Raw genomic sequence first — 22,487 nt, forward strand, 5'->3', positions numbered from 1 at the left:
TTAGTCTCTTAACAGGGAGTCTAAAACTTACTCAGAGCAAGCAGGTATTCCCTTCCTTAGAACAAATTCAGAATTAACTATCAAATCAAAGAGATAGGCTTTTCCTTGTGACTTGTTTTATTCTAAGGGAGTACTTATGGCATACTTGCCCAAAAAATTAGAGTTAAAAGAACTTCTAAAAGTAAATTTAAGGCATAGGAATATTTTATTTCATAAACAGTCACTGTTTACCTGTACATGAATAATCATCAATTCTGATGTATCCAGTTTTGCAGATGCACATGAAAGAACCCGGGGTGTTAACGCACATCGTATTCTCACGGCAGTAATGGCGCCCTTCAGCACACTCATCAATGTCTGTGAAGACAGAGGAGGACAAAGAGGTCAAAAGTGGTCAATATTCTAGAGTTTCTCTATAGTTTTCTTTGGTAGAGAGAGGGCAATAGTTTCCAATTGAAAAGCATTTTTTTAAAGTATTCAGAAACTCTCCTTTAATAGGAATGTTTGATGTTCAAATGACAGAAACCATAATTTTTTTTTCCCCAACAGCTCTTGCTGGAATTTCAAAGATGTCTGTATATTTCAACTTGCAACATTCTAAATATATTTAGAAATTTTCAGTGCATTCATCTATCTGTGTTTGATAAAATGGATCAGGGTGTTACCAATCTGGCTACCTTAGAGTCTTAAAATCTTCAAACTCTGAGTCTATCATATATTGTTTCTTGATTCACTGGCTATTCTGCTATATACTTGAGGAGACCCTAAGAGATAAATAAAATATTCACATATGCCACAACTTGAATAACTTCAGTTAAAGACATGAAACCAATAACATGTAGTTTCTTAGAGATACTACTGTCTGAACCAGGATGTGTCTGAACAGAGACGAAATTATAACATAGAGGCCTGACATAAATGAGAAACTGTAAAATAGTAATAAGTTGGCATATTGAACTTCCATGGCTATCCATACACACCAAGTTTTGAGTGTAAACCGTGGTAAGCTATAACAGGTACTAGAACTAACTGGGAAGAAGAAGTTTTACAATAGACTGTGTCTCCATTATATAGCACCTCTGTGCATGGAACATGAACTATTTTACAAATATTTTGTCACTGTGAAATACTCTTTATGAAGGGCCTTAATGCACTGGCGAAGCATGGTATTTCTCCTCCAGAAGTTTGCATTCTCAAATCCTTGTGGCGAATCCACAAAGTAGTAATGCTCTCGTTTGTACTATTAAGAGAAATGGATCCATTTTAGGAGACAGTCAGGTGATCCACCACTACAGAAGTCATGCTCTTCCGATAACCTCAACTACGTTCTCAGTCCTGAGAGTATCACAAGAATTAATTGATAGAATATCAGAAAATTATAGTTTAGAGCTGAAGGGACCTTGGCAATCATGTAAGCTAACTACTCATTCTACAGATGAAAATAAATGGAGGGCAAACGAGACTGGATTTTCTATTTAACTTCTAAATGAAAGGTAACACAGTAAATTACAAACCTCTTAGCATACAAAACTCTTCCAGGGCTTGGCCCTGACTTTTTTGGCTTTACAGCCTATGACTGCACCCCTTCCTCCCTGAGTTCTGGCCACACGAAGCTTCTGAGCAGTTCTCAGACGGACCATGCTCTCTCATATCTGCCTGCCTCTGTACACAATGTCCTCTCTATTCCCTCTTTCGCTATCACCAGCCTTATTGGATCTTGCCCACCACTGGATTATCCTTCAAGAATCTGTTTAAATATCTTTCTGTGAGAACATCCCCAATGAAGTAAAATGCTCTCTATGCAGCACTCTCTTGGAACTTGGGGTTTCCATCGCAGATTCACCCACTGTACCTTTATTAATTTTTGCAGGCTTCTTCTCTCCAAGAAGCCTTATATACTCCTGCACGGTAGAGATGATCTGTTCGTGTCTCTTAACTCTAGCTGCACAGCATATTCATCTGGGATGCTTTTTAACAACATTGGGTCTTGCTCCAACTCCCAAACCCCCATTCCAAATCTGATTTAACTATCTGTAGTGGAACACAGGCAACAATTTTTTTTTTTTTAACAATTTCTTTTTAAAATCTTCTCCATGATGAGTCTAATGCAGGGATCAGCAAAATAGTTCAATAAAGAACTAGATAGTAAATATTTTAGGCTTTGGGGCTTACAGGAACTCTGTTGCAACTTTAGCTCTGATGTTCTAGCATGAAAGCAACTGTAGGCAAATGTAAATAAATGAGTCTGGCGTTATTTCAATAAAATTTTATTTACAAAAACAGAACTTGAATCAGATTTGGCCTGCAGGCCACAGTGCGAGGACCCCTGGCCTAATGCATAAGCAGCGTTAAGAATCCCTAAGTTTGTAATTCATTTATAGTGTGTCTAGGATATTATGGGGTCAATAAATGCTGCAGAATGAATGAATAAATGCTTCAAGGCTGGTTTGAGGAAGAGCTAAGAATAGATTTCAGATTATCTGACTTCCAGTGTAATATACTTCTCATGATATCATGCTACTTCGAAATGTTTGCACTGGTCTGCAAGGAAAGTATCACATTCAATTACAGCCTAAAAATCAAACTAGAGGCACCCTGGGGGAATATGATGAAAACTCATTTGCTTCCAGGGTCTTAAGATAATAATAGGAATCATATAGGATAATTAATGTGCTCAGCGGGATCAATGGTCTTTAACCCTGATCTTCTGAGAGAGTGCTGCAGAGAAGTGAAAGTTACTGAAAGCCACTGCAGGAGTCCCCTGGGCTTTAAGCTTGTGACTGGAGGGATGGCCATGAAGGAGTTCACACGTGCAGTGGTATGAAGAATTTACCTTTGGGGAAGAAAGAGCCAAGAATAATGAACTCAACTCAGTGGAGACACCTTGGTTATCAGAGGGGAGAGTTACTGAGTACACTGTGTGTGGCCTCTCCTCAAAACAAGACTAGTTCCTAGTGGGAGACTATGGTCCTGGTAGAATCAAGGATGTAATAACTTCAGTGCCTTGGGCAGGACTGAGTCCCAACTGGTGCAAGTACTACAGAAGACACTGTCCCTCTTTCCAAACAGTATGCTAGAGGCAGAAGCCCACCTCTATAGAGTGGCCACCAAACCTGGCAAACCCAACTCATAAGCACATGAAGCATAAGGAATGAGAACTCTGAGAGTACTAAAGTCCTATGAGAAGAGAGAGGGTGATTTCTGTTAATGGACCCTATTTATAGCCAAAGTTATCAGATAGTTTGGTTTATAAGATAAATAGGGCTATCTTATGAAAGGGTACATGAGCCTAAATACTGTCTCTAAGAGTCGTGTGGTGGGGCTACATCTCACACTGTTGGGAGACACTGACCAGTCCCATTTTCTTTTGTAGATTTTACCCTTGAAGCTAGCAAAAGGTCGGAGAAAACGCAATGTAGGGTCATAAAGCAAAACAAGGAAATCTATTTAGTGTGAAGCCTTTAAGAACTTGAATGGTTTGGATCACAAAGAAATAACTGGATTCATGACCCAGAGATATGAAGTATCAGAAACAGTATGGGGCAGGGGGAGGAGTAAAAATACAAAAAATAAAAGTACAACACTCTATACCCGGTTGTCAGTTGCCTTTTTAAATTTCTCATGCCCCATTTTCAGAAAAGGAAGTCCCCAGAGAGCCTCCTTTAAAACCGCAAAGCTACATAAATGTCATTTCTACTTGTACGTGCGGATAATCACAGGCCCCAAATGGCACGACTGAGAAATGATCTGGCAGAAAATCATGTTCAAACTTAGTCCAGGGTGTATTTTTGTTTGAAATCCCAATTCAAAAACTTAATGTCAAATTCTCACAACTCAGTTCAATTCTCGACATGTTGACTGAATCTTCAATGCCCAAGTTCCTTTACTGGGGTTTCAGTCGTACTGAAGACCCTGAGCCGAAGAACCACAGTCCTAGGTGGAGAGTACCAGGGATGGCATTTGCTGCCATAGAACTTTCTACCAGGCAGAGAGAATTGCACAAAGTTGGAAAGAGCTGCTGCAGAAGGTAGCTTCTGCCAAGAGGAAGCATTCAAGCACAGCTTGGACATGCTGTAGAGATTCATGTGCAGGACACACTGCTCAGCCACGTGGCTTTTAACAATCCATCCAAAATTCAGTACAAACACAGTTAAAGCATAGGTCTGGCCTTCAAAGGACTTCCAATCCTTCTAAATGCTATCATTACCAGACACACAAGAGCCTTCTATGTGTTAAGCCTGCACTCTAGGGAATAGTTTCTCCAAGAGAGGCTCATGGTTCCTTGAAAACAGAGGATTGCATGGTCAGGTACTGTTTTCAGGACCATTATGTTACTATTCTTCTTCCATCTCCCTCCTTAAAACTTTCACCATGTAATGAGGAAATTATAGGCTCTGAAATATCTAGTCATGTTTTTAAAATGCTCACTCATAATTCAACAAGCATATAATGCCAACACAACAAGTCTGAGTGCTGCATTAGGCAACAAAGATAAATTCCAGCTGAAGAAACAACACTTAGACAATAATGCTAGAAAGTGATACACACTATATAATAAGGGAAACATAGTGCATTAAATTGGGAGCAACCACCTTCTTTGACACAGTGCGTTTTCTGTTCAGAGCTTATCAATGCAGAACAAATTTGGGAATTTATACTTGGTGATATAAATAATTTCATAAGTCTTCCCTCTCCCAACTTTAGGAGCTGATAATGAAATTAAGAAGCCAGGATACAACAGGAATAACAACATAAGGTCCTATATACCAAGTGCCAGAAAAGATCAGGATGGAAAAGAAAAGAAGAGAAGAAAAGGGAAGAGAAAAGAAGGGAAGGGAAGAATGTACTCACTACCAGGACCGATATTCAGAGGAAAGCTGGTGACTAAGAGCAGGGACAACAAAGGACAGTTTGCTGGGTGGTGTGGCAGGGCATGAGGCAGATTTTAAAGAAATAGATTTAAAGGGACAGACTTGCACAGAGAAGGAGGGGGCTGCCACAAAACAGTTTCCTGTCAAACAGAGATGCTCAAAGATGAGAGAGGACTGCAGACATTGGAGTCTAGTGTAGGCAGTGTAGGCAGCAAAGACATGAAACACTGAGGAACAATGAATATTCTATTTGGCTGGAGTTCATGCAGGAAATAAAACAGAAATACAGCTATGGGAGAGGAGACACAATGGGAATGCACTTAAATCTCCAACAAACACTAGAAAGGTATCTTCCTTGCTGCGACATGGAAACAGGAAAGCATTTGGAAGGAGGTGAGGAGGGGAAGTGGCTTAGAAAAATAAATCTCATGAGAGTTGGTAGAATGGAGCAATTGTGGAGCTGATGAGAGAGGTGCAATCCGGTGAGGAGGTGTTCATTAAATTAGGTGAGGAGAAGTTCATTAAATTAAACTAACCTCCCTAGCCCCAGTTTCTCCACATTACTTATCAGTGTCTGAAAATATCCCATTAAGTTGTTTGTTGGTATGTCTGCTGTCTCTTTCTAATGGAATATAAGATTCAGGAGGGTAGGGACCTTGTTCCAGGAGAATGGCTGGCTTTCCCTAAAAATTTGCTGGATGAATCCATGAATCCTTCCATGGCTTTTCATCGAGAAGGAGAAAGGCTAAGTATCCTAATTCACACTGGCCTGACCTGGAGCTCCACTTGGCAGAGCGAATCCTTTGTCTTCCTAGTACCTTGCCCAGGCATTTACATCAACATGAGGTTTTTGTAAAAACAGTGAACATAAACCTCTGTGGTAAAATAGTCTTGCAGGGGTAAGAACACTGCAGTGGGAATAAAGAAGGCGGGATTCTAGTCTTTGGTCCTATGATAATCCTGAAAGGACTTTCATCTCTCTGGACATTAATTTCATCATCTATGAAAACAAAGGTTGGAGGTTTCCATGTCATTACCAGCCCTCATACTTTACAATTCTAACAGAGACCACAATTTGTACGGTTGCAGGGGAGAATCTGATTCTCCAGGATTTTATAGGATACACGGTCATACTCCAACAAACTTAAAAAGCATAATAAGTAAACTGTGTTTCTTATACTTGAACAATCTCTCTTGCCCCAAGATAATTCAAGCTGATCTATTTTAGAAACAGGAACTTATAAATTTATAAATTCCCTTTTATCCTTTCTGAAAGCTGTGGCTGACTTTGTAATTATTCAGAATCACAGATTTCTGGACCTGAAAGGAACTACAAAAATCATCTAACCTAACTGCAGTCGTTTACAATTAAAGACATGGGAGGCACAGAAATGCCAAAGACAAATTAAGAAGGTGGCAGGAATCAGACTGTGAAGCTTTCATGAGCCACATTAAAAAATCTGAACTTAATTCTATATGAAATGGGAAAGGTTTTAGGAAAGGGTTCCTTGGATCAGATCTGGGTTTTTGGAAGATCCCTTCAGCACAAGTTTATACAGTTAATGAGTGGATATCAGAATGACACCACTGTTTCCAGACCCCAAATCCTACATTAATGTTGCTTTTGACCTATAGAGCCATCTCCTCAGAGACGATCCTTGGAGGCAGTGGGCACTCTGGTATGATGTCCCCCTCTCCTGCGGGCTCCAGCCACACAAACTGGCTATCCCCCCCGCTTATGCTTTGTATGTCACTGATGCCATTTTTTAAAAAAAAATAGTATATTTCTAAGGCTTCGGCATTTTATCTCAATTATAATCCTGTAAAAGGATTATATTAGCATGTTAATGAACACTAATGCTTTATTGCTCAGCCAATAAAATCCTGAAGTCATGCAGTCAACAGCAAGGACTCTACATACTGAAGATGAACACGCATCGGTATGGGTTAGAATTGCTAAGTCTTGGCCCACCAGCTGTGAAAAACTGGCTTGGCAAAGTTGGCAAAGAGATCAATGACTTAATTCATAAACCAGGAAAAAGCCTAAGTTCTGAGAAATATAATTCTGGAAAGAGATTTGAGAATAACATTTGGGAAGATAAGAGTATTTTTGAAAATAAAAAAAAATTTGCAAGTATAAGTAGGCTGCTCAGTAAAAATCAGTAAAGAATAAATTAAAATGTCATTTACAAATAGGCTAACATTAAAAGGAATTGCAAGCAATCCTATTTTGAAGTCAGTGGCATTAACAAGTTTGTTTACCAAATATTAATTTTTATGTATTAAAAACTGTATCACGCACTACTGAAAAACATAATTTTTTGATACCTTAAAATAAAAACCATACATTTTCTTCATTTACCTTTTTAAATTCATTCATTGTAAATTGTATAGTACATTCCTCAAGAGTAAAAACTTTAGCATTATATCATTGTTCTTGCTACTTTTAATAGGATACATTATTCCTAGCTTTAGGATTCCTGCATTTAAAACAGATATACATGGAGACATGCAGTAGGAAAATTTGAGACAGGGCTGAGAGTGGATCATGAACTTATACCTGTGGGAAAAGATGAGATCACCTGGAACACTAAAGGGCTGAGGAAACAAAAGCATGAGTAGTTTATCCACATAAGTAATATTTACTGAATTCTAACTATTTCCCAAGGTATTAACGGCAACACCAATGGCATGGCCTTGAAGAAAACGGATGTGGTTTCTGTCTTTGCAGAGCAATGGTCCTTCTCAAAGACAAGTAAGTTTTAAAAATGCTGTGGGAATTTGAGAAGGATAATGTACCTGGAACAAAATGTGAGCACTCCAAATCTTACAGGCAAGGCAAGACTTTCAAGAGGATATGACATCTAAGCAGAGGACTAAAGGAGAAGTTGAGTTAGCCAAGTGAGATGGGAAAAATGAGAGCATTTCAACAAGAGAACTATGCTGGAAAGTGAGAAAATCTTGTATTTTCAAAGAATAGCAAAACATTAAATGTGGCTAATGAAGTAAGCAGGAGCTATTTTGTATGTAGATCTTGTAAGACAAACAGAAGGATTTGACCTTATCTGATGATCAATGGGGATCTACTGAAGTTTTTTAAATCAATTTTTTAAGATATCATATGTGCAAAGAGTATAAACTTTAAAAGATACAAGAGAGTGTAAATTTTTTTTTTAAAGATTTTATTTATTTATCAGAGAGGGGGGGTGGAGAGTGAGCACAGGCAGACAGAATGGCAGGCAGAGGCAGAGGGAGAAGCAGGCTCCCTGCTGAGCAAGGAGCCCGAAGCGGGACTTGATCCCAGGACGCTGGGATCATGACCTGAGCCGAAGGCAGCTGCTTAACCAACTGAGCCACCCAGGCGTCCCAGAGAGTATAAAATTTTAAAGTAAGTCCAATCACGGCAACTCAACTGTTCCACTCCTAACCTCCTAAACACTTTTACTAGTTTCCTGTGCAACCTTCCAGAGACACCATCTGCCCATATAGGCACATGTACGTGTGTGTGTTTGGGGGGTATGGTGAAGGGGATGTTTCTCCTCTAAAGGGTACAAGTGAATGAAATGACATTAAGTTGCTAAACAAGATCTTTTTAACTGCAAGGTAGGGGATGGATTTGAGAAGAGCTAATTGGAAGCTAGGAGTAAGCTCACTTGTAGTTTGGGTTCTTGTGTCTGAGACAGTATATTATATTCTAGTTGCACATGGAGAAAGTGTGGTGATGTACAAACGCACATACATGTACAAATGTACATACACACACACTAGACATATACATATAGAGAGAAAGATATCAGGAGAGAAGACAAGACTGGAAGTCAAGGTCAAGATCTCGGAGCTTCGGGGCGCCCGGGTGGCTCAGCGGGTTAAGCCACTGCCTATGACTCTGGTCATGAACTCGGAGTCCTGGATCAAGCCCCGCATTGGCTCTCTACTCAGCAGGGAGCCTGCTTCCTCCTCTCTCTCTGCCTGCCTCTCTGCCTGCTTGTGATCTCTCTCAATAAATCTCTCTCTCAAAAAAAAAAAAAAAATCTCGAGGCTTCAAGCACAGAGAAGGTAATTAAAGCCATGGTATCAGACAACATCACCGAGGGAGAGGGTGCAAAATGAGGAGGAAAAAAATAAGATGGAGGCATGGGGAACTTCAACATTTAAGGGACAAGTAAAGCAAGGAGACTGGAAAGATTGCTCAGAGAGGTAGTGGCAAAGCTAGAAGAGGTTTGGAGGGAGATGAAGGTTGAGACAGTGGTCCGCAATCACTTTTCAACACTCCTTCTGTATTTGAGCTAATCCTCATCTCCCCAAGACGGAAGTCACAACTCAGATTTCCGCATACTTGGTAGCCAGACTTGTAACCTAGGACCATCCATTGTGGGCACTTATGTAAAACTTCAATTCAGAAGAGAGCTCATGGTGAACGAAGCAAGGTTGTGAAATCTAGCAAGCTGGTTGGAGAGGGTGTTCAGTGCTTAGGACAGTAACAGTGGCACAGGTTCTGGAGTCATCGGTGAACAGCAGGCAACATTTGTGTGAGTTGTAGTGTTGATACCGAGAGGTCGTGGGATCTGTACCCACGTGTGACTTGTGTGGTCCTGGCTGAACATCATTTAAACCTGTCCTCACACATTTATTGTGAGCCACCTAACATTCTTCAATGTATTCCTTTTCTGCTTTAACTGCCAGAGTGGGTTCTGTTGTTTGCAGCTCTGATCCCTGATCGATACAATGCAGTGTCGTGAAGACAAGGTAAAGAAGTATTTGAAGGAGGGATTGATCAATAGAATTAATTGCTGCCTAGAGGTCAAGCAAAATGTGGGCTGAACAAGGTCTGATTTAACATTCTAGAAGTTATTAGTGACCTTGGTAAAAGTAGTTTGGAGGGGACCTGGGACAAAAACTCTAGACTGCTGTAGATGGAGGAGAGCCTCTGACATGAAGAAATGGAGGCAGTGAAAATCAATCACACCTTTCAGAAATTTGGATATAAAGGGGAAGAAGGTTAATAAACCAAAATCTGGAAGGGATGTGTGATTAAGGGAGATATGTGAGCATATTTCAATGCTGATGGGAAGGAGCAAATGGAAATAAGTTGAAAACAGAGTTTGAGGGGATAAGAGATGGAATAAGCTTCCTCTGAAGCCAGGAAGATTCAGTTTTCAGATGGACCCATCAGTCCCAAGAGAAAGGGTATCTATTCCATGGAGACTGGAGAGAAGGAAGAAAGAATAGGCATGAAGCATGTGGGTTTATGTAAGGGGAGCAGAAGGGGGAGGAAGTCAGCTCCTGTTCTCTGCTTTGCTGGTCAAGAAGTTACCTGCTGAGAAAAAGAGAATGGGTGGAAGAAAAAATTTGCATGGAATGGTGAAGGTTTACTATAGTCATTGTAGGAAATGAGAGGAAACTAAGCTGGGATGCATAGTAAGATTACTCAAGCAGAGCAGAGCACACAGCAGGGTCTGCAGCCATGCTCACACAGGTCTACCACTTGACATTTCTTTTTTTAAAGATTTATTTACTTATTTATTTATTTGACAGACAGAGATCACAAGTAGGCAGAGAGGCAGGCAGAGAGAGAGGGGGAAGCAGGATCCCTGCTGAGCAGAGAGCCCGATATGGGGCTTGAACCTAGGGCCCTGGGATCATGACCTGAGCCAAAGGCAGAGTCTTCAACCCACTGAGCCACCCAGGTTCCCCTACCACTTGACATTTTTATAACACTTTGGCTCTGGTGGTGCATCTTCATACATAATATATGTTAATTCTCACAACCCTATGACTTAGGGAGCACTTATAGAGTTACCCTATTTTCACAGCCGAGGAGCCTATATGAAGTTGGGAAGTTTCCAGAATGTTTGCGGTAACTTCGTAGCTTGCAAATCTTGAATAGAATCACTTCACATAACCCATGGTTCCTCCACAATCTGGGACCTATTTCAGCAGTCTGATCTAACACCTCTGGCTATAAACCTCCTGTTGCAGTAAGAAACTCCAAAATACATCTTGCTCTTTCTCTTTCCTTACTCTTCTGCCAATCTAAATTGGATTCACTCTTCAAGGCCCAAATGAAGTCCCAACTCCTCCCCAGTGTGTCCCTAACCTCTTTGGCCATGGGAATTCCATCTGTTTCTACTTCTGCACTTTTTGTCTGGGCTTATTCATGGCAAGTTAGTAGCTATTTTGGCTGAATCCAATTTGCTTGAAATAAAGGAACAGACAGGCTCATTTGAAAGATTGCCTTGTCATGTTGGATTTGAAAATTCATCAAGTTGAACAGCACTCGTTCCAAAAAGGCAGATTAGTATTTTTAAATATTAAAAACTAATTTAACAAATATATATTTATTTTGCCAAAAACAAGAGTTTCAGTCATTACAGTATCCAAATTGATGCCTATTCAGAGTTATTAATCTGAACATTACATCAGTGCTTTCATGAAAGATATGGAAGCACTCCAACTTTCAATTGCTTGTTTATACAAAAACCACTGACTAAACTAAACTGTTAAATTCGACAATTTTAATCAATGTTTAATGATGATTAAGAAGTATGATCTTACGATAACTCCATACCAACAAACATATATGGTCTACAAATTCAATTCCATTTCTTCACTATCACATTCTTATTTAAGGATATGAACAAATTGTAAAAGCCTGTTTCGGAGCACATTCTTTGCACAAAAGAAAAATTACTTGGGGGAAAGTTAAAATGGAATAAAAATGTAAAAATGAAGATATTCTAATGTATTATTAAAATCCCAGAGATCTATATTTATATTATACCAATGAGTAAGAGATGTAATTTAGAACCATAATGTCCAAACACGTAAGACTCTTCTTGCTCTGGAACATTTGCCCAAACAAGCCAAGTCCTTCTCCATAACATATCTCAAATATCCCATTTATCTGTCAGGTTCATTTAATTTATGCCTAAATGCTTCCTGCAATCCATAGCTAGTGTTACCTCCTAAAAACTTACTCCTATGTCCATTCATGATATTGATAATGAAACTACATTCACTTCTATGTCTATTGCTTTGATTGTGTCATTTCATTTTTCTTCGTGGCACCACATCTTTACAAAGGATCCCAAGCAGAATCTTAGGGCCACTGAATCAAAGTTAGATTTGCTTCATTTGTACAATTCTTACACTTTTCTAGCTAGACTCTTCCCTGACATTAACTATGCTGAAACTTCCGTCTCCTATCTGCAAGCCTTTCTTCAGATATCTTTGATGCAATGTGATCATCTTATTTTATACTGGAGTTGATTCTTCTTGGAAGCAAAATGAATACATGAAGTAAGGAAGAAATTGCAAAGGGAATGCTATTAGTAGTTTCATATCAAGCAAGCATTTGTTAATTGACTTCCAAACTTTTAACAGATTAAACTAACATAGCTTGGATTTTTGGGGGAGGCAAGATAAAGCTGGTATTTATAATATAGTCTCTAAGTTATACCTGACCTTAATGTGAGTTGCAGAAATTTCATCAATTAAATTTTTGAAAATTGTGAATCATGTGACATCCCACATATCACTTCAAATGGATTCTTTTCCAGGGGAAAAGATCCTTTTTTAATAAAAAGTTGTTCATTTAATGAAAAAATACTAATAAACCACTTCTTCATATGAGATACCTACAAATGATCTACAATGAATCGCTTAATTCTAAGTAGACATTTTCTTCCTAGTATTAATAAACAAGTACATTCAAATAATTACCGGGTATTTTATCCTACTATTCATCTACAGAAAAATAACATAAATTTTCACTGTTAAAGTTTTATCATATAATTTGCAAAATGAGGATGAATTATGCATATCTATATCTAAGAACTGGTTAGATTGTTATTCAGACCAGAAAGGAATTTGGCATAAAGTCATTTGGTTCTGGAAATAATCCATGGTAACTTAGCTACTGAAGTAGTTAAAGACCTCATTATAATTGGCTTAAGCTATAAGATAATATCATCATATGGACTCTCAGAGTATTTTTGCCTCAAGTCTTCAATAAGCTTAGAGTGAACATCTTAGTTCCAAAAATAAATTCATGTTGCATGAATTGACTGACACACTGATAGTAATAAGTACAGGTTTAATTACAAACTTCTACCAAGGACTTATTTTTCTGGAAGGCATTTTTCACATACTTCATCTTATTTAATTTTATTTGACCTCTGCTTTCCCAACCTCCTAACACAAATGCCCGTTTAAGAGATGAAGAAAATGAGGCTCAGAGATATTAAGTGATTTGCACAAATTCTCAGTTAACAAATTGCAGAAGTAAGAATTAACCCCCAGTCTTCGTATACAATGTTCTTTCCATAACATCAGAACTTCCACCACTTGTGAAAACTGGAAAGCGATTTGATCCACATAAACATTTTACATTCATTTGTCTGATAAATCTTAAAATCGCTTCTGAGATATATTTTTCAGACATCATTGCAGGTAGCTGCTCCCACAGATCAGCAGAGTATCCATCAAGGTACTAGACTGAGTCTTTTGCAAAAGATGGGTATATAAAATAAGTATGTTTGCATTTTCTTTCAGCATGGACATAATTGAGGAGTAAAGGTGTGACAAAATGATAAATACTTTTTAACGTTGGCAGGCAACAAATATTTCTTGCGTACTACAAAGAAATGCAAAGGTAAGCAATCCAGTGAGAATATGGGGCCAAACAAAACTCAAAATCATACGAGAAATGTAATAATGTTACAGGCCATGGATACAAATTTCCATGCCTGCTGATGATTTGAGGGTTCCCTTCAATATTCCCTCTATATTTCTGAGTGTATACTTCTGAGTATACTTCTGAGTGTTTTTATGGGTTCAGGATAAATAAACACATACTTGCTATCACTGCCTACAAGCCTGCCCGTGTGCATCCTCTGGCCCTTTTCTATGTTCTTGGAGTCTCCGGCAAAGGTAGTACATATCCCCATGTCCCTACTTCTGTCCCTTTAAAAGAGCTCGCATCCCCAAAGCTAAAAAACTTTTGAGACATCACACAGCATCTTCTTCAGACTTGAATAGCATGTTCAGAGCTACTCAAAATGAAAAAATGAGAAAAGAACTCAATTCAGTGAGGCCAGCACAGAGAAGACAATGAACTAACTCTCAAAGACTGTCTCTGAAGTACTCAAAGTACTTCCAGGTTTATACAAGGCAAATGAGGGACAAAAGTGGGTAGATATGTGCAGGTGGGCAGCAAAGATCAGATCCATCATGGTCTTGGGTCAATCACAGGCAGGGATCTTGCTGGCTCAGGTTGGTCCTTATTGCTTGAGAAGGTAATTTTGGTTCCCAGCAGGAGAGGCTTTGCCCTCAGGGTCTTTGGCCTGAGCCAAGAGAAAACCTGGGAAGTACCCAGCTAGAAAGTGTGAGGTCAGAATGGAGGCAACAGAAGTCCTCTTTCAAAAGTACTAGTTCTTAACCCTATTTAATACATAGATGTATTAACTGATGACCGAGTCATAATTTCTTCTTTATATAGCATGCAAAAGTGATCATGAACTCCAACAGATTTAAGCATGAATATTTTCCAGATTAGTGCATGAAGGTCACACAACTATGGTGCTTTGTTTCAAAAGGATAGTATATGGGTATCCCTGATTGTTTCTTCAATTTCTTTTGCATGAGAATCTATCACTAAGAAGTAGTTCAGAAAAGTACACTATTAGGTTGGATTTTAAAAATTTAAGTCCTCCCTTCGTATAAGAGGAGACCCTGGCTTCAAGGAAAAAATACCCTTGTCCTCCAATTTAAATATCTTTTTTAGTTTTAAAGATTTTATTTATTTATTTGACAGAGAGAGATCACAAGTAGATGGAGAGGCAGGCAGAGAGGTAGAGGGAAGCAGGCTCCCTGCTGAGCAGAGAGCCCGATGTGGGACTCAATCCCAGGACCCTGAGATCATGACCTGAGCCGAAGGCAGCAGCTTAACCCACTGAGCCACCCAGGTGCCCCAATTTAAATATCTTAATGATGTTCAAGTTTACAAATGAATAGAAATTGTTTTTGAGTCAGCAAAAGCTGAAGTATCACAGAGAGTAAATGACGAATGAGCCCAGAAGAACTGCTAATGCAAGTTCAAATTTAGTTGGGTCACTTGATAGTGATTTACAAAAGTTTTTTATTAAACTTCTCAATCAGAGAAGGAAATCATTTTTATGAAAAATACACACACACACACCCCTCAGCATAGCGAACATGTTAAATAGATGTTCCTTAATGCCTAAAAACGGTCATGTTTCCATAGATGGCCTTCATTATTATGTTGACGTATATTCCCTCTAAAACTACTTTACGGAGGGTTTGATCACAAACGGATGTTGTACCTTGTCAACTGCTTTTTCTGCATCTATTGAAAGCATCATATGTTTCTTATCCTTTCTTTTATTAATGAGGTGTATCACATTGAGTGATTTGCAAATATTGAGTCACAACTGCAACTCAGGAATAAATGCCACTTGTTTGTGGGTGAATTTTTTTTTTAATGTATTGTTGGATTTGGTTTGTTAGTATTTTGAGAATTTTTACATCTATGTTCATCATGGATATTGGCCTGTAGTTCTCTTTTTCAGTGGAGTCTATAATCTGTTTTTGGTATTAGGGTAATGCTGGCCTCACAGAATGAATTTGGAAGTTTTCCTTCCTTTTCTATTCTTTGGAATAGTTTGAGAAGAATAGATATTAACTCTTCTTCAAATGTTTGGTAGAATTTACCTGTGAAGACATCTGGCCCTGGACTTTTGTTTATTGGGAGTTTTTTTATTATGATTCAATGTCCTTGCTGGTTATCAGGACAGCATATTAATTCTGAAAGCTGTTTTAGGTGGCAACTTTTTCACTTGGTTGGATGAATAGATGATGCCTTTAAAAGTCCAGTTCATATTTGAAAACATCAGAAATGCTTTTGCTCCTCTCGCTCTCCTTTTTTTTTTTTTTTTTTTGGTTAATTTGTTATTGGTATGCTTAATTTTATTTGTTGACCCAAGTAAGCCCTGGGATGACCAGATATTTAGTCTAACATTACTCTGGGTGTGCCAGTGAGGGTGCCTCTGGATGGGATTAACATTTGAATTGGTGGACTAAGAAAAGCAGGTTGCTTCCCTAAACTGTTCAGGCCTCATGTAATCAAAGGAAGACCAGAATAGAACAAAAAACTGAGTAAAAGGGATATTTTGCCTGCCTGACTGTGAGCTGGATATTGTTCTTCTCCTGCCCTTGAACTGGAATTTACACTATTGGTACTCCTGGTTCTCAGTTCTTTGGACTTGGACTGAAAGTATACCATCGGCTCTCCGGATATATGTTGACTGCAGATCTTGGGATCTTCTCAGCCTCCATGAGCCAATTCTTTATAATCAATCCATGTCTCAATCAATCAATCTTTCTCTTTCAATATATGTCCTTTTGGTTGTTTTTCTGGAGAACGCTGATTAACATGGGAATCTTGGGCTTTTTTTTTATTTAAGAAAATCTACCACAACGCACTACAGAGAGTGCATCATTAGCCATAATTTTGAAAGCTACAGTGCCTGTTAGAATTTCCTAATTAATCCCATAGGGCGCAGTCCTCTGGTTATTTATCCCCACTCTGTTAACAGGCCTCCTGTTAACTCCAGTGAGGAACTGTGTGCTGGGTTTATAATCAGAGGACTGAGCTCATTCTGCATCTTTCTCTTCCTATCTCTTGGAGCAACTCTGTGGGCTTATCACTCATATATTCTTAAAGAAATCCTCTCAGATTGCCTCTATATTCTGTAGTTAATGACATGCAGATACTGGCTATGCCAGTAACTCACACTAAATGAATTATTCGTGAAGTGGCAATCAGCTGAGAAAGAGAAAAAAGAAGGAAGGAAGGAAGAAAAGGAGGGAGGAAGGAAGGAAGGGTGGGTAGGAGGGAGAGGGAGAAAGTTTGTTTTCCCATTGTCTTCCTATGTGGGTTATTTACCACGGTTTCAGTTCATTACAGATTCTCTAATACCAATGAGCTGCTTTCTGGATGGAGTACAGATTATTTTTCCTTTACAGAAACATTCAATTTGTAAGGCCAGTTAGCTGTTTTAAAAACCGTCTCTAAAGAATAATCTATATGCTATTCTTATTTATAAAAGTAAGACATTAGGTATCTAATAAGTAAATTAGTCTCATAAAAACACTGAATTTATAGATTGATGATAAGAATTTGAACACTGGGTTTACTGGGTAAATGATTTTGGGCAAAACATCTGATTTCCAAGCTCTCCAGTTTTCTTAACCACAAAACAGGATATTATAAAAATGCGTGCATCATAGGACTGCTGGAAGAAATCAGATGTTGTATCTAGAAAGCATATTAAGTGTCACTTAAGAATCATGGTTATTAGTAGTAGGTGATATTTTTTAATACAACCCTATTGACAAATAATGGCAAGAACACGAAATAGAAATAATAGGGAGATTACTTGTTTTCATTAAGAGTTATGCTCACATTACTTCATACATGGGCTAGAATTTCCCAAAATGCAGAATAAGAAACAATGGAGAAGAGGAGGTATCCTTAGCCAAAGTATTGCATTACAAAGACAGGAAGGCAATGAGAGGAGATAGTGTTCTTTTGATAACAAGTTTAAAAAAAAAAAAGGAAAGGCAAAGAGCGAAAGGAACAAAGAAGGTAGATATCTAAATATAATTTATAATTTATGTTTGCAGGTGTGTCATGCCTGGCACATAGCAGGTACTAAACAAATGTTTATTAAGATTCTAATCTTCACATTCAAACAGCATTTAAATTAAGTACCATCTACACATCAGACATTTAATGTCCAAGTGAGTTGCTTTGCAAATTGTGGGTAGGATTAAAATTTTAAGCAAAAATTTAGAGTGTACAGTAAAAGCAAGAGAGATGGGGGAAATTTCTGGAACTCGTGGTCCTTTCAATACATGCATGCCATTTATCAGTACATATACAATAAATAACGTGTTTTAAATGAATGAATTCCTTCTCTTGCACTAATCAATTTTTAAGGACCAAAACATATCAATTTAAACAACTGAATCCCCTTTTTAACTATAAAAAATCTATATGAAATTAGCCTTTCTTATACAATATAAGCATAATTCAGTAAGTTCAATGCTTGTCCTCAATAATTCTTTAGTGATGAGGTAGCCTAAAGGTGCCCATCTGTTCAGCATATCTAAGCATTTCAAACCACCAATAAATAAATATTTCTCAAACTCTACATTATCTCTATTTTAGAAGTTTAGAAGAATTCAAGGAAAGCAAAGTCTATGACAAGACACTAACTGGTGGGAGAAATAGAAACATTTATATATATATATATATATATATATATATATATATATATATATTCTTTAATAAACAGTACAGTATATAAGAAAGTGTGTTACAACTGGATAACTGACATGAACCAGTATAGAACAAGGTGCAAATTCTTTGATCAGATAAAATTTTAAAACAGATTTTAAAAATTAAATCTGTGTGCTCAATTAATCAGAAAGTCTTCAGAAAGAAAAGAAAAAGTAAGTAGTGTAGAAGTATAATTAAATCATGGATAGTCAGACCAAAAAGCAAAAGGTATTTCTGCCAGATTATAGATGTTTGCCACAGCTACCATAATAAAGTACCACAAACTAATGCCTTAAGCAACAGAAATTTATTGTCTCACTATTCTGTAGGATAATAGTCCAAAATCAAGGTGCTAGAGGGTTGGTTCCTTCTGAGGGCTGTGAAGGACAGTTTGTTCCATGCCCCTTGCCTGGCTTCTGGTGTTTTGCTGGAAATCTCTGGTATTCCTCAGCTTGTAGCTATATCACTCCAATCTCTGCATTCATATTTACCTGACATTACCCGCTTGTGTCTGTGTCTACATTTCCCCACTTTATAAGGACAACTTTCATACTGGAGCATGGTCCCATGTTTTTCCACCAGTTTGATTTCATCTTAACTAATTATACTTGTAACATTTCCATTTCCAAATAAGGTCACTTTCTGAGATACTGTGGATTAGAACTTCAATATGAATTTTTGAGAGACACAATTCAACGCATAACACAGATGAACTGTCCTGAGGAAAAGAAAGAATTAAGAGAGCTAAAGGTGACTTGCTAAGGATGCATAACCCTGAAGGGTCAGGCAACAGAGAGCCTTGGAACCTTCACCTTAGCAAAGGAAATTGATGTGTTGAGCAACAGGGAGACAGTGTGGGCTCTCAAATAGAAAAAAATGGTGTTTTGTAAACATTAATCTGGAGAACGGGTCCTGCTGAGTAGGAAAGTATGAGACACTAAAGACAGAATAACTAAGTAGAACGTGACATGAAGTAAAAACTATCTGGCAACAGCAGTCAAAATGAAAGAAATAAAATGAATCCAAGAGAAAGTGGTCTATCAATAAAAGATTATTCCTTTAGGGAGTTCAGATGATACCAAACAATTTCCTATATTTTTGTTAATTTGAAGAAATGTCTTACAAACTGATTTCAGAGTTCATAATCATCAGCTACCAATTTCAGTAATTATATGTGATATGCAACTATATGAATGACTCACGCAGAATTATTTTCCTATTCTTGGTGTTGTGCCAAAGGCTTGGCAAGCAATAATGCCAATTATTTTAAGGGGTTTGGGAATCAGGAAGAAGCTTCCTCAATATAATGCACTATTGGATTGATACAGAATAATCCCTGGCAACGATTATGCACTGAAGAGAAAAAGTTAGCAAATGAGTAACTTCTGAAGACACTCTCTGAAATGGAATGCCAAGGTGGTCCTAACATAACGAATAGTGGAATGTCAAGAAGGAAGATACAGTCAAAACATCGAAAGCTCTTACAATTTTCATTGTAGCCAAGGACCATTCTGAAAAACATAATGGCCAACCTATTTTTTGACAACTTTTATAGACTATATGTACTGACAAGAGACCAAAGAAAGGGGAAGTACTAAAATTTCACTAAGAATCTATAGGGAATGAGGGACATGGAATGGATGGAGATGAAGATAAAATTTTCAAAAATAATCATGGTAAATATAGAGTCAATAAGAAATATAAAGTGGGCCAATATACTTTCAAATATTTCAGATCCTTTATATCTAAAAGGTGGACGAGACATCCAGTCATAAAACTCAGTGTGCTCCCAACTGGCTTTTGTCATCACCCTTGCACCCAACTTGCCATCGCTAATATCCTCCGTGTCATCCATCAAGTTCCATGCAAAGGACATCTTCAGTCTTCCTCTCTCTTGCTCTCTAATAGCATTCCCCTTTCTTCTTGAAATTCCTTCTCTTGATTTCTGTAACATTGCCTTCTTTTCTTTCCTCCCATATTCTAGCCACAGCTTTGCCGTCTCCATCACATCATCCTTTCTATAAAATGCTCAAACCCTGGAGATTTTAAACCTCTCTAGGTAATCTCTTCCAGTTCTTCAACTAACATGTACATGCTCAAGAATCCCAAATTTATGTACAACTTAAACTTCTATGAATTCCACAACCACGTATATTCAGCTGACGACTCAACTGTTATGTCCCATAGGTACCACAACCTGAAATGATGATCTTCCCACCTGGTCTGTTTCCTAAGTAAGCAGCACCAACATGTGCCTAATATTGCTCAGGCCAGAAACCTGAGTATCCACCTTGAAACCTCTTTCTTTATCATCTCCTATCACCAATTATTCAGCAGGAATGGTTTTACCTCACGAATGCGTCCACACTCCATACCACTTTCAGTGTAAGCTACCACTGTCTCCCATCCCTTGGCTTCCCACATCCAGTTTTATCTTCCATTCAGCCTGAAGCTGATTCATTTAGAACTGCTTAAAGCTTCCATTGCCCAACCCCTTGCTCTTAGCATGAAACCCTTACTTGGGCCTTACTGTGCCCTTCAAGGTCCTGCTGCCCTTCATCCATCCATCAGACACGTCTCCCTTTGCACTCTGCCTTCTACCCATTCTTCCCATTCTTACACAGTGTTTCTCTCCAGCTGGAGGCCTGAAGGCATGCTAAGTCCTCCATTAGGAAATTCCCTTTTTTCCCATCTTTCCCTCTATGCCTAGCTGATGTTTACTTAATCTTCAGATTTCCAAAGAAACCTCTGTTTTCTTCAAGCACTATCACCTATCCAGATCAGCCCCTCTTAACACATTTCTTCTTCAGGGCACTTGCCTCATGCACAATTAAATACTCTTTGGTGTAATCGCCCGTTTGTTATCTTTCTTGACTGAGACACAGTATGAGTCATGTATATCTTATTACTGCTTCACCTCTAGCATAGACTTAAACAAAGTGGCATTTAATAAATGTTTTCTAAATGAACAAATGAACTCCAACATTTACCAGTGCTATTTTAACCCTTATCAAGTAAACTGTGGTAAAAATCAATAGATGCAATGATGGTCATATCATTTAAACAGCCCCACAGATTCAGTTAACAAATCTGCATGACTTACAAATTATCATTTGCTTATTTTTATATATGACTACAGGTCTAATTTCTTAGAAGGCCAGAACTCTATAAGACCAGCTGACAGACAACATGTATAATTGCATAATTTTTTTAAAATGTTGCTTCTAAGAAGTCAAACATCCTTAGAGTTAACAACAACAACAGAATGAAATGGAAAACCAAATTTGATCAGAATATATCTTTTGTTACATGAGTCCTCATTATGAAAAATTCATGATCTCAATAATATACTAACCAGTTTTTACATCATTTTCCTAACTTTTGAAGATTTTATCTTTAAATGACAAAGAAGTAACATAAATAAGAATTTACATTCCATTCTTCAGTATGATCCACTCAGTATGGAAAGTAGCTGCCAATTTGCGCTACACATTTATAGGTGAAAACAGTGATACAGACCTATTTTTAATAGACTGCACTGATAAGTTATTTAACCTAAATCTCTGTCCTCTTTTCCTTTTTTTCTTTTTCCTTTTTTTTTTTTTAAAGATTTTATTTATTTACTTGACAGAGACAGAGAGATCACAAGTAGTCAGAGAGGCAGGCAGAGAGAGAGGAAGAAGCAGGCTCCCCGCTGAGCAGAGAGCCTGATGCAGGGCTCGAACCCAGGACCCTGAGATCATGACCTGAGCCGAAGGCAGAGGCTTTAACCCACTGAGTCACCCAGGCACCCATCTTTTTCCTTTTTTTTCAAAATTTTATTTATGTAATTGCAGAGAGAGAGAGAAAGAGGAGGAGCACAAGCAAGGGGAGTGACAGGCAAAGGGAGAAGCAGGCTCCCCACTAAGCAGGGAGCCCGATACGGGACTGGATCCCAGGACCCAGGGATCATGACCTGAGCCCAGGGCAGATGCCTAACCAACTGAATCACCCAGGTGCTTGGCCTCATTTCTTGATTTTTTTTTTCTGTCTCAATAAATAGCAACACCATCCATGCATTGTTCAAACTCCAAAACTTGACCCCCTCCGTCTTGATCTCTCTTCAGTTCTCTTCCACAATAAACTGTCTTCACTCTATTTTCAAAAAATACCAAGAATACCTTTATCATTTCCTTAATCCACATCGCTGATATCTTTGCCTAGACTCCTGCAATGGCCTTCCAGCTGGTCTTCCTATGTCTGCTTCTGCTCTC

General features: G+C 38.3%; 1 protein-coding gene across 4 annotated transcripts in view; it reads right to left on the minus strand.

Annotated features, from left to right (window-relative positions):
- Positions 1-22,487, minus strand: part of NELL2 (neural EGFL like 2) — a 407,098-nt gene that overhangs the window by 153,336 nt on the left and 231,275 nt on the right. For all 4 annotated transcript variants that reach the window (XM_082742286.1, XM_082742288.1, XM_082742287.1 and 1 more), the window contains exon 14: positions 232-357. In XM_082742286.1, coding sequence (XP_082598412.1) covers positions 232-357 — 126 coding nt within the window. The remainder of the gene's footprint in view (positions 1-231; positions 358-22,487) is intronic.

Source organism: Mustela nivalis (genome assembly GCF_964662115.1).
Source record: "Mustela nivalis genome assembly, chromosome: 7".
Taxonomy (NCBI): domain Eukaryota; kingdom Metazoa; phylum Chordata; class Mammalia; order Carnivora; family Mustelidae; genus Mustela; species Mustela nivalis.